Genomic DNA, 12,675 nt, shown 5'->3' on the forward strand with positions numbered 1-12,675 from the left:
GAATTCTGGGAGTTGAAGTCCGGACATCTTCAAGTTGCCAAGGTTGAGAAACACTGCACTACACAATATTGTTAGTGCTTGGATAGGAGGTGATAGGAGACACACAACCCAATCTGGCAATATGCACCAAATGTGTAATTCTATCCTGTGTCTCCGTCACAATGTCGTATCTCAGTATTGAATGGTCAGATCTGCCAGGAACTTTTCATACAAGTAAAGGAAATAATTGCCCTCATTAAATTCGATGAATCCTTTCCTGGCCTCGCACAAGAAAACACACTGATACTTGAATTGCCCATGGCAATTGCAATATTTGGCCACATACGATTCAAACCACCTTTCCCCTTCGAATCAGGACCATCATCCAGCACTGACAACATAAAGCTTGGCCATCCACCTAAACCACTGGTGCAAACCCTGTTTTTGAAGTGCAATCTCTGTGCACCTCAAGGTCACGTGGTTGTAGAGATCTAAGGTGAAGCGGAGTAAAATTAATGAAAGAAAATCAGATTTTTCTCCTATGCAAACTGGATTCCTCGCAGTTTTCCAATGCTACCTTGTCAAATGTCTATAGAGATTCTCAGTCATCCAGATCATGGTTGTCCCAAAGGTGCTTTTTTTCAAGAGGCAACTGGACTTTCTGGTTGTTCTTTGAGGACTTCTTATCCAAGACGCTTCTTCAGCTCTGACTGCATGGTGAGGAATGGAAGGATTTATACTCCTTGCAGACAGCTGGATGTAGGAAGAAGTATAAATACAAGGAGTTTAAATACAAGGGGTATAAATCCTTCCATGCCCAACCATCCAGTCAGAGCTGAAGAAGCTTCTTGGATGAGAAGTGAAACATCTTCAAAGCAAAACCAGAAAGTCCAGTTGCCTCTTGAAAAAAGCACCTTTGAGATGCTACCTGACAGTTTCTCAGGACAATTGCACTGTTATAAGCTACCTTAGGAATGATTTAGCTCTCAAGTTTGGGTTCTGTATATCAGCTCAAGGAAACCAAACATTTAAATCATTGAGTATATGCAAAGCTTCTATTGATCTACCGGCTTTATTTCCAACATTTTTCTATAACGATACCTTGGAAACTGAGATTGAACTGGAACTGCCCATGGGGAAACTTTGCTGGGATGAGGTTGAAGGGATCATTTTGTTCTTTTTCTACCTCCTTAATATCCGTTTCTGCCTATCCTTAGTCTTTAGTACGAATGTCAACCGTTAATGGCTTAGTTTATGACATCAGTGGTTCATCAGCGAATCAGATTCAATCTTTATTTGAAAACGGCAAGCATCCTAGAATCCGGCAGTTATGTCAGGAAGCAAGTGGAGACTTGCAGGGATTAAAAAATAATAATTACTGTTCCTATTTCCAGAAAAGAAAAAGGGTTTTCCTCTTTTATGTGCACCTCACCTATTGTGAGTAGCTGAAACTAAATTGATGGTTGTGTAGAAAGGGGAGAAATGTCTTCCTCGTTAGGCAAAATATGTCACAAGTTGTTACATATCTCATTCTTTATATGATATGCAGAATATTAAAAAAAAATGGTTCAAATCTCTTTTTATAAAACCTCTTTCATTGGTTACTGGATCCATTAATTGTAGATCACACCTTTCTTGTAGAATGGAGTAATGCAATATTTTAGGTACAGATAATCCGTTATTTGGGACAACAAATCGAAAGCATTTCCATTGCTAAGCAAGGCAGTAAGTTAAGATAAGGGAGTTGTGTCCAATTTTATGATCTTTTTTTGCCATGGCTTTAAGCAAAACTTTGCAGTTGTTAACTAAATGATATTAACACACACAAACGTTGACTCTGCATGTCAAAAATCACTTGGGAAAGTCGTAGAACAAGAGTGTGTGATCCTGGGACACTGCAACAATCAGAATAAATCTATGCTGGTTGTTAAGTGCCTGATTTTGATCATGTGATGCGGTGTCCATTGTAAATGTGAGAATTGGTCATAGCAGAGGTAGGCTGCTGGGGGTTCTCAGGGATTCAGGAGAACTTCTAGCTAAGATTCTTTGCAGTTCAGAGAACCCCCAAATCCCACTCCTGGCTGGCCCTGCCTACCTCTCCCCTCCCAGGAGTCCCCACGTGGCCCATTTTGGATGCAGGCAAGTGCAGGACACGCACAGAGGCTCGGGGAGGGCAAAAAACAGGCCTATTGGAAGTTCGGGAAGGCCGGAAACGGCCACCAGAAGGCTTCTGGAGCCTGGGGAGGGCTTTTTTGCCCTCCCGGAGGCTCAAAAAAAGCCTCTGGAGCCCGGAGAGGGAAAAAATGCCTTCCCCCCACCCTGTAGTGCAGGAGGCTGACACCCACCATGCCCATGTCCACCCAGCAACCAGGCAAAAAAAAATTTGCTAAAAATTTTTGAAGCCCACCCCTGGTCATATCAATGCCAATGTGATGGTGAACAGCTGCTAAACAAATAGTTGTAAGTTGAGGATCCTCCTGTATTTTAAGACATGGCTGAAAAACGTGTTTCTCTTTCTCCTCCTGGGAAAACAGATACTTTCCGATCGGTGTCTCCAAGAGCTCTTATAGTGCAAAAGTATCTGCTCTCCGCTCCGAAATTTTCCCTGCCATTGTAGAATGTGAAAACCTGGCAACATTAGAGGAAGGGGATTTGACTCAAATCGAAAGGATAATATATGAAGTTTTGGGAAGCAAAGAATCGAAAGAGGAAATTTTGGTTCCAGTGCAGATCACAGACCGAATTTTTTTCGTTGATTTAGCCAACAGGAAATTGAAAACCATCCCATGGCAAGTGTTTGATCTGGAAGACCTAGAGGAACTACATCTGGAAAGAAATGAAATTTGTTGCATCCCAGGAGCAATAAGTAACCTTAAGAATATACAGGTTCTTTATTTGAATAAGAACAGGCTATCAGAGCTATGCGAGGAACTGGGAGAATTGAAACGTCTCCGAAGCCTGGATCTCAGCAGTAATCCACTTCCTTACAGTGCTCTTACAGTCATCAGTAAAATGCTGTCCCTTTCTCATCTCAGATTCTATGATTTAAATCTGGATGAATTTCCCGTGGAAATCTGCAAACATCTTCATCACTTGAAGCTGCTGGGACTCTCTAACAACAATCTAAAATGTCTTCCCAGTGAAATAGTGAATTTTATCAAACTTCAAGAGCTTTATCTAAAAGAGAATGGATTTGAACATTTTCCCATGGAACTTTGCCAATTGCATGACCTAGAAATTATAGACCTTGAGAAAAATAATCTGAGTGTCATTCCAAATGAAATTTCATCTTTACAGAATTTATCTCAGCTCTATCTTGCCTGTAATAAGCTGACAATGGTACCCGATTCACTGAGCAAGTGTTGCAAACTGTCTGTCCTTGATTTGTCAACAAATCAATTGTACAAACTCCCGCGAAGTTTGAAGCGATTGACTGAAATGAAGGAATTTAGCATATCGGGAAACACCCTGGCTAGTTTCCCACGTCCAATACGACACTGGAAATGCCTTACTGTCATTTACATGAAGAACTGTGGCCTGAAAGAGTTACACCCTTCTTTTGGAAAACTAATCAATACAATAATTTTAGATCTAAGTCAAAATCTTCTGGAGGAATTTCCAGTACAGATTTGTGCAATGGAAAATCTGGAGATATTGTCCCTGGACGACAATCGGATAAGTCAGGTATTTATCCATCACATTTCTATGCTACTAAGATCACTTCCCATAGTAAATTAAAAATCACTTTAAAATATCCTTAAATATTTTTTTTAAAGGATCAATAATTGTAGATTGTTACCAGATTTATATGACTGAATACCACTGAAAGATTTTGCCGGGTGTGCCTAAAAGTATAAAAGATGTATAGAGGTAAAAGTGAAGACTCTTACTTGCTAGGGGCACTTCTCAAAGTTTAAATTGTCAAACACAAAATAAACCGTGACCCGTCAAAACCGCGGTCCACAAAAGCGAAAACCGCGGTCCACAAAAGCACGATCGACGAAAGCGCGCATTTGACGTCATCACAGCGCGACAAAAAAAATTAAAAATTGAAATAAAAATAAAATTAAAGCAAGCCGATTCACATAAAGGTAAGGGTTAGGGTTAGGGTTAGGGTTAGGTTAAGGGTTAGGGTTAGATTTAGAGTGTTAGGGTTACGTTTAGCGTTAGGTTAAGGGTTAGCGTTAGGTTTAGCGTTAGGTTAAGGGTTAGGTTTAGGGTTAGATTTAGGGTTAGGTTAAGGGTTAGGTTTAGGGTTAGGTTTGGGGGGGTTAGGGTAAGGTTTTCGCTTTATTTTTACATTTTTCGATCACAGCGCGATGTTTTCGTCGCGCTGTGATGACGTCAAATGCGCGCTTTCGTCAACCGCGATTTTGTCGTCCGCGGTTTTGTGGTGGAACCAAATAAACATTTAAAAAATATAAGGACCATTCAGTTAAACCAACAATTCCACCCACACAAACATATACAGATGTATTTTCATCTTTAAAAACATGGGAACGTATGCTTTTTGGCAAGTAAAATAGTCATAATAATAGTTGCAATGGGTGTACTTTTCTATCCCCTTACTTTTAAAAGACCTTTTGTAACAAAATATTGTATTAAAAAGTGCAGTCAGAAATTAATGTTTTTTCTTTACCACTTGAGCTCAGGTGACCAGATCTGCTTGTTAGCTCAGCTCTCTTCGCCCACATAGGGCTGAGGAAATATGCAGACTTGAGTCAATAAATGTGAGGAGCCTGTGCAGGGCTGTCCACAGGTTGCAATCATAAACAGAATAGAATAACAGAGTTGGAAGGGACCTTGGAGGTGGCCCCCCCTGCTTAGGCAGGAAACCTCAGACAAATTGTTACATAATCTCTTCTTAAAAACTTCCAGTCTTGGAGCATTCACAACTTCTGGAGGAAAGTTGTTCCACTGATTAATTGCTCTGTCAGGAAATTTCTTCTTAGTTCTAAGTTGCTTCTCTCCTTGATTAGTTTCCACCCATTGCTTCTTGTTCTACCCTTAGGTACTTTGGAGAATAGTTTGACTCCCTCTTCTTTGTGGCAGCCCCTGTCAAGATTGCTCCATCTGTTTGTTATGTGTGTTTCATGTGGGACACACAAAATTGGTGGAACTTTCACTGTGCCATTATGGCTGCAAAGCCTTTGGACCATACCTTGTAGTTTCCTTCAGCTTGTGGTAGGCCACCGTTGGAAGGAAAATCCATCTGCAGGGATCCAAAAGGTATAAAACCCACCCACTCTCAATTCCATTTTGGTCAGCTGCCCCAGAACCACAAACCCTGGTGGTCCTGTTTATCAATAAATGGACCTTCTTTCCAGCCTCCAGATTCCATTTTATTTCCAGCCCCTTTCTCCCAGCTTGGAACTGAACCAGATGGATTTTCGTTCCAACACCACCCTGGTGGACCTCCATGAAATGTGTTTTTAGAAACCTGTTCCAAGAGCATTCTCATAGCAATAGTAGTTAGACTTATATACCGCTTCATAGGGCTTTCAGCCCTCTCTAAGTGGTTTACAGAGTCAGCATATTGCCCCCAACAATCCGGGTCCTCATTTTACTCACCTCCGAAGGATGGAAGGCTGAGTCAACCCTGAGACGGTGAGATTTGAACAGCCGAACTGCCGAACTAGCAGTCAGCTGAAGTAGCCTGCAGTACTGCACTCTAACCACTGCGCCACCTCGGCTCTGTTCCAGATGTACTAAGGCAGCAGTCCCCAATCTTGGTGGCTTGGCGGCCCAGCTAGGGAGTGAAAGGGGCACTGGATCAAGTGAGTGGCAGGCCGGTGCGCATACATACAACTCAATTTGCACAAGCAGCGAGCGGGCTGGCACCTACACGCATGAGTGCCTGCTGGCCTGCTGCTCACACCCTCCAGCCATCCACTCACACAGCCCAAATCCAAATAGATCACAACCCAGTAGCGGGCCACAGCCCAGGGGTTGGGGAACCCTGTATTAGGGCAACAAATCTTGTGACTGCCAGTTGGTTGAAAACTGTAGTTGAATTGAGTTCCCAACAGATACGTATTCGATAAGTATTGCATATAAAATTGTACATAATATAATTTTACCTGTAAAGGACTTCTTTAGTTTTAATCGTAATGTAATGTGGGTGAACAATTGCTTTAAGCTTAATATACAGTAAATCATCTTAAGAGCCGAGGTAGCGCAGTGGTTAAATGCAGCACTGCAGGCTACTTCAGCTGACTGCAGTTCTGCAGTTCGGCTGTTCAAATCTCACCGGCTCAGGGTTGACTCAGCCTTCCATCCTTCCGAGGTGGGTGAAATGAGGACCCAGACTGTGGGGGCGATATGCTGACTCTGTAAACCGCTTAGAGAGGGCTGAAAGCCCTATGAAGCGGTATATAAGTCTAACTGCTATTGCTATTAAGCTCAGTTGCAAAAAAATGAATTTTGTAACTTAGTTGTCAAGGTCTGGAATATCTTATCCAATGCAGTTGCCTTAACTACTAACTTTTAGTTTTTAATTCTAACTTAATTTTTGTGGACCTCACCCCGTATTTAAGAACTTTCTAAGGGAGCCTGTAGAGATTCTCAATCATCTAAATCATCGTTGTCCCAAAAGTGCTTTTTCAGGAGGCAACTGGACTTTCTTGGTTTTTTCTTTTGAGGATGTTTCGCTTCTCATCCAAGAAGCTTCTTCCACTCAGAGCCTCTTTTCTTTTTCAAAAGAAAAAAAGAAAGAAAGTCCAGTGGCCTCCTGAAAAAGCATCTAAGAGAGTCCTGCATAAGTGCACTAACATACCTATTATCCCTATCACATTTTAATTTATTTTCATTTTGCTTGTTCAAATTTGTAATTTTCATTTGAATAAATAAATAAATGAATAATAGCACTTCTGCTGGCTGATGACTTGATTCACATTTCCAGGCAGAATAAAATATCCTGAGGTCTTCTAAAAAGGCATCATTTTTAATTATTATATTTCAGCTGGAGTTATTAATTTTTTTCTTAAGGTATTAGAAGACTCAACCGGCATTACATATTGAGGGTGATGAGGGAAAGAGAAGTTTAAAAAGCAGAAAGAGAATAACTTTTAGAATCTTGAAGAATTCAACTCTGTTTGTAGTCTCCAGGGATGGCTGCCAGAAGAAAGTTAAGAGGGATGTCATAATCAGATGGTCAAAACTACCATTTGATGTTTGTGAATCACTTGTAGATACCTTGGTGGTTTCCTTGTTCTAGAAGATACTGGCATACAAAAGGGTACTTGGTAATCAATGAGCAATTCATTCAACTTTTAGAACCCATTTAAAATGTACAAACTGAATAATATGTGTTTTCCCAAATCTGTATTTTGAAAACATCAAGATACCTCCAGCCGTAAATAAGCTTTGTCAGCTAAAAAGCCTTGGTCTAACCGGCAACAGGTTCATCTCGTTCCCTGAGGAAATATTCCACATTGCATCACTAGAGACACTCTACCTCGGACAAGATAGAGGGATCAAATTAACAGAGTTACCAGAGAATATTAGCCAATTGCAGGTAAGAAAAAGTACTAACATATATGTTGAAATAAAGACATTTGCTATGTAAACAGCAGACCTGGAACACTGTTCATTGAGACACTGTTTATCTATATCAGCAACTTTAAGATAGGTGGACCTCAACTCCCAGAATTCCCTAGCCATATTGGCTAGGGAATTCTGGGAGTTGAAGTCCATCTATCTTTAAGTTGGTGAGATTGAGAAACATCAATTCATTGCCTCTTGGACTTTTGGCTAAGATCAAGATTGTAAAAAGTTTTCATCCGACTTGTTCTCCATGTTGCCCATTTCTCAGGTTTGTTCACTGCAATAATTAGAAGAAATAAAGGACACATACACGTACTTATTAGTCATTCTTTGCAGAAAGAAAAAATTCTGATGATGCCACTGAAGCTAAGCAGTCAGCAAGTTTTCAATGTTCAAAGTGAGCGGCATTCTTTTTGTTTTTTAAAAAACCCAAAGCCTACCCTAATAAAGCTATAGGATGCTTTGGCTGCAAATGCTGTGCAGAACTGAGATTGGCATCAGTCAGGGGATTCTGTTCAGGTAGTCCTCCACTTATAGCCACCATTGAGCCAAACATTTCTGTTGCTAAGCAAGACAGTTGTTAAGTGATGCTGTTAGTTTCAGCTCCAAGCTTGGCAATTTGGTTGGAAACGTTTCATCACCTTTCGAAGAGACATCGTCAGTGCGTTTTGAATTGTGCTCACCTGTCAGAACAAACAACTTGTTTGATAATTTCTTTTGACAGACGAGCACAATTCAAAATCCACTTAACGATGTCTCCTCGAATGGTGATGAAATTTTTGCAACCAAATTGCGAAGTTCAAAGCTCTCATCAACAGTCTAACTACCAACCTGAGCTACTAATATTCAAACACATTTCACTTGTTAAATGATTTTTGCCTCATTTTATGGCTTTTCTTGCCACAGTTGTTAAGTGACTCGCCTCAGTTGCTAAGTTAGTAACACAGTTGTTAAGTGAATCTTGCTTCCTCATTGAGATTGTTTATCAGAAGATCACAAAAGGTGATCGGATGACTCCCCAAGACACTGCAACTATCCTAAGTGAATGCTAGGTGCCAAGCTTCCAAATTTTGATTATGTGACCATGGGGATGCTCTTAACGGTCGTAAGTGTGAAAAACAACTATAAGTCTCTTTTTTTCAGTGTTGTTGTAACTTTGAACAGTCACTGAACTAATGGTTGTGAGTTGAGGACTACCTGTAGGTCCTCACAAAATGGTGCCACAGAGAAAACGCTGCTAAGATCCTTCTTCTGCATTTACTCTGGAGATGTGTGGTAAAAATACTGATTGATGGAATTCTGCTGTCATCAAAGTCTTAGAATTTCCCTTTTTAAAGCGCCATGATATTATCAGTGTTTTTTTTCTATATCCTGCCTTTGTTACTTTTATAAATAACTCAAGATGATGAACATATCTAATACATCAAGTATAGAAGACATCAAAGTATAGCCAGCCGAACAAATAGGTTTAAAAATACTTTCTATCCTTGGGCTGTCAAGATTTTTAAATACAACCACAATCACCCCACGCACATCTGGAAATGTATGACTAGTTTTTTCTTTTTCTTTCTTTTTTTGTTTCTGCTATAATTTTGAGACTAAAACCAATTTCATTTTATTGATTTTGTACAATGACAATAAAGACTATATTATACTAATGCTCCTTCCTCCTATTTCCCTCACAATTCTGTGAAGTGAGCTGGCTGAGAGAGTGACCCATCCAAAGTGATCCAGATGACTTTTATGCCTAAGGCAGGACTAGAACTTGCAGCCTTCCACTTTCTAGCCTGGTGCCTTAACCACTAGACCAAACTGGCCCTCCATATCTTGATGTTGTTTTCTTATCTTCCTTGACTGGGGTTGGTATGCAAATTGTGATTCCCCCTAAGTTGATCCTTGCGTTTTATCTCTTTACTGCAAGATCAAAACAACTAGGCAGCCACCTGGCAGGTATCAGAATACCAGTCGATGGTGCCACTTTTCAACCGGCTTTCTAGGGAGAGGGGAGGATTGCTGACTTACCTGAGAGATTGCTTAGCAGGTAGACTTTAAGATACTTTGGGGCAAAGGAACGGAGATGGCAAGGATTCAGGAGACAAACGTCTTAAGTGATTATTCAGTTCTGTGGAAGGGCTTGCAGATTCAGTTTTGCCAATTTTTTTTTTCATTTGAAACTTTATGTGGCTTCACATTACATTTTTTTCTGAAAATTACTTGAGTTTCTGGACAAGTCAGTAACCACACCTGGCCAAATGGACATGTGCATTTCCCCCTTAGAATTTAAAAGAACTGTACATCGAAAACAACTACTTGGAGTATCTTCCATCAAGCATAGGATTATTGAATAACCTGGAAATACTTGACGCTCATAACAACTTTCTTATAGAACTGCCTGACTCCATATGCCAACTACAAGGTAAAAAAGAAAAAAAAGTCATACACAAAGGAAATTCTTGGCCTCCTTAGCCAACTTAGCTCATCACGCCATTTCATTTTTTTTATTTCTGATTTGTCTTTAGGTTTGCAGAAGCTATTGCTCCATAGCAACCAATTATTTCAAATCCCAGAGGACTTGGACAGCCTAGAAAAATTGCAAGTTCTAACGCTGGAAGGGAATCCTATGATGAACCCATCAGTGGAGGTGTTCAGTCAAGGGTTGCCAGCCATATGGGAATATTTACGACAGAGAAGACGAAAAAAAGAGACGGCCATAAAGGTATGACGTTGGGGGGAGGAGGACAGTCGGAAAGTATAGAGGAGAATAGGTTAAATATCTAATGAAAGGTTGTTCATCCCTAATATCTTAAACAGTTGGAACAACATGATTTGGATCAATAGTTTCTTTCCTAGAAAAAAAATACTATGATCCTTGGTTCTTAGGATCAAACTTCATATTGCACTCATGAATGTAACTGCATGATTATGTGTAAATAATTATATGCAAGAGCATGTGGAAATGATTTGGAGATATAGGAGGAAGAGTTGCAGAGTATGCAATGACCCATTGGAGGAAGTCCTCAGGTTATGACCCTAATGGAGCCTGCCCATCACAATTTTAACACGCGACAGTCGTAAAGTGGGTCAGTTATGTGACCAATCTGATTTTACACCCTTTTTTGCATTAGACATTAAGTAGCTCACTGTGGTTGTTAAGGGAATCCACACCCATTAAGCAAACCAGTGGTTCGTTTATGGGTGTGATTTTATTGAAAACCTGAAGTAAATGCTGGCTGCAGGAAAACTTTCAGAAAATGCAATAATATAACTGTGAGACGCTGTAAACGGCTGTAAATTCAGCCTGGTTGCCAAGCATCGAAAGTGTCGTCATGTGACCAGTGGGGGGGAGGGATGACTGTTGAATTCAGATCCCCCAGGTATGTCTGTCATACAGACTAAGCAACAAAGTCATAAGTTGAGGACTGCCTGCAAAAGACAGCTGAGTCCACAAAAGGAAAGGGGGCATGGCAAATCTCTCAGAAGGGACCTGTCAAGCCCCTGACTAGGGCCATTTTGAGGCTTCAGGGTTGCCACACTGGCGCTGAAGGATAGGGAGTGGGGAAATAGAGATAGATGCGGTTTTGTAGCCAAAACAAAATACTTTCTCTTGGGAACCAAGAACATTCCCACAGGTGGTCAGAAAGAAGAGGAGTGAAGTTGTCAGGCGACCGGGTGCCAGTTTGATAGGACCATGTGACTGATTGCTTGGGGAAGCAGAAAAACTTTTACTTTTAATTAAGTGCAAACCATGGAAACATTTAGAGTCAGTTTTCACCAGTTTGTGCCAATATGGTATATCCAATAAATCTGTTAAGGAATCTACCTGCCTCGGAGTTCTGTTTGCTATGGGTGTATTAACTGGAACCCTGACAGGACTCTCCCTAGTTTCTTGGACTGTGAACGTGAAGGGGAGGAGAGGTGTACTTTCAGACTTGCAAGGTTCTGCTTAATGTAACCTTTCAGTAAAGACAGAGTTACTACTTCTACGTGTCCTTCTCACAAGGCTGACGTCATGCTACTACAGGTTGTCCTTGGCTTACGGCCACAACTGAACCCCAAATTTCTGTTGCTAAGTGAGACATTCGTTAAGTGAATTTTGCCCCATTTTCTTGCCACAGTTGTTAAGTGAATCACTGCAGGTGTTCAGTTAGTAACACAGTTGTTAAGTGAATCTAGCTCCCCCAAGGATTTTGCTTGACAGAAAGTCACAAAAGGTGATCACATGACTCTGGGACATTGCAGTCATCATAAATATGAATCAGTTGCCAAGCATCTGAATTTTGATTGTGTGGGGAAGCTGCAATCGTCATAAGTGTGAAAAATGGTCATGTCACTTTTTTCAGTGCCATTGTAATTTTGAACAGTCACAAAATGAACTGTTATAATTCAGGACTACCTGTATCTTATTTGTATAAAAAGGCAACCATGAATATGCTCAAGGGACCAGCAATTTACGACTGGAAAAACTGAATGGATGTAATTTCTTAGTATTTGTACTATTTGTAAGAAATTACACTTTAAAGATGTTTTGTAATTAGCTTCTTCTTCTTTTTAAAAGCAAGAATCCAGAAAATGAATGTGCTTATTAAAAAGTGTGATTAAATCATCACAACATCCTTGGAAACTATGATCAATATAAAAAGTATAATCTGATTAGTGTGGGATTAGGGGCAATAATGCTGAAAGAAAGATAAATTGGACAGGTTTCATAATATTAGTTATCATAAAGGAAGCATGGATTTAAATGAAGGGGCAGGATATTGAGTGATGTGGGGAAAAATAGAAGAGTTACATTTTCTGTAGTATTTTATGTCTGAATCAAACTCACTTCTAGTAAGGAGGAGTTCGGTATACCTTGTCCAGCATCTGCAAAGGAACATAACAACTGCTAACCACATTGAGGTATTAATTATTCCCTCATTCCCATAGGTCCAGGCTTGGTGGCGTGGCCTAAGGGTGCGCAAAGGGCTTGGAATCTATTCAGAGATCCTGAGAATGATGAAGAAGGTCAAGAAAGAGAAAAAAGAGAAGAAAGGCAAGGAGAAAGAAAAACCCAAAGGCAAGAAGAAATAATTATTTCTTGGAACTGTACAGGGCCCTTGGAAAGCCTGCAAGAAAAAATAACAAGAGGAATAAACACAAACAAATGAGTAT

The 12,675-nt window shown here is 40.3% G+C and overlaps 1 protein-coding gene across 1 annotated transcript; it reads left to right on the forward strand.

Annotated features, from left to right (window-relative positions):
- The first annotated feature begins 161 nt into the window (after positions 1 to 161).
- LRRIQ4 (leucine rich repeats and IQ motif containing 4) lies at positions 162 to 12,594 on the forward strand. Its single transcript, XM_032224896.1, has 6 exons — positions 162 to 213; positions 2,597 to 3,663; positions 7,322 to 7,495; positions 9,802 to 9,940; positions 10,044 to 10,240; positions 12,451 to 12,594. The coding sequence occupies exons 1-6, from the start codon at positions 162 to 164 to the stop codon at positions 12,592 to 12,594; spliced, it is 1,773 nt and encodes a 590-aa protein (XP_032080787.1).
- The last annotated feature ends 81 nt before the right edge of the window (positions 12,595 to 12,675 follow it).

This window comes from Thamnophis elegans, chromosome 10 (assembly GCF_009769535.1).
Source record: "Thamnophis elegans isolate rThaEle1 chromosome 10, rThaEle1.pri, whole genome shotgun sequence".
Taxonomy (NCBI): Eukaryota; Metazoa; Chordata; class Lepidosauria; order Squamata; family Colubridae; genus Thamnophis; species Thamnophis elegans.

What these genes read in the sequence shown, in the direction of transcription:
- LRRIQ4 (XM_032224896.1), top strand. Translation starts at nt 162, where the DNA reads ATGTCGTATCTCAGTATTGAATGGTCAGATCTGCCAGGAACTTTTCAT. An exon ending in GCCAGGAACTTTTCATACAA is followed by an intron (nt 214 to 2,596) that starts GTAAAGGAAATA and finishes CTGCCATTGTAG; the next exon opens with AATGTGAAAACCTGGCAACA. An exon ending in AAAAAGAGACGGCCATAAAG is followed by an intron (nt 10,241 to 12,450) that starts GTATGACGTTGG and finishes TCATTCCCATAG; the next exon opens with GTCCAGGCTTGGTGGCGTGG.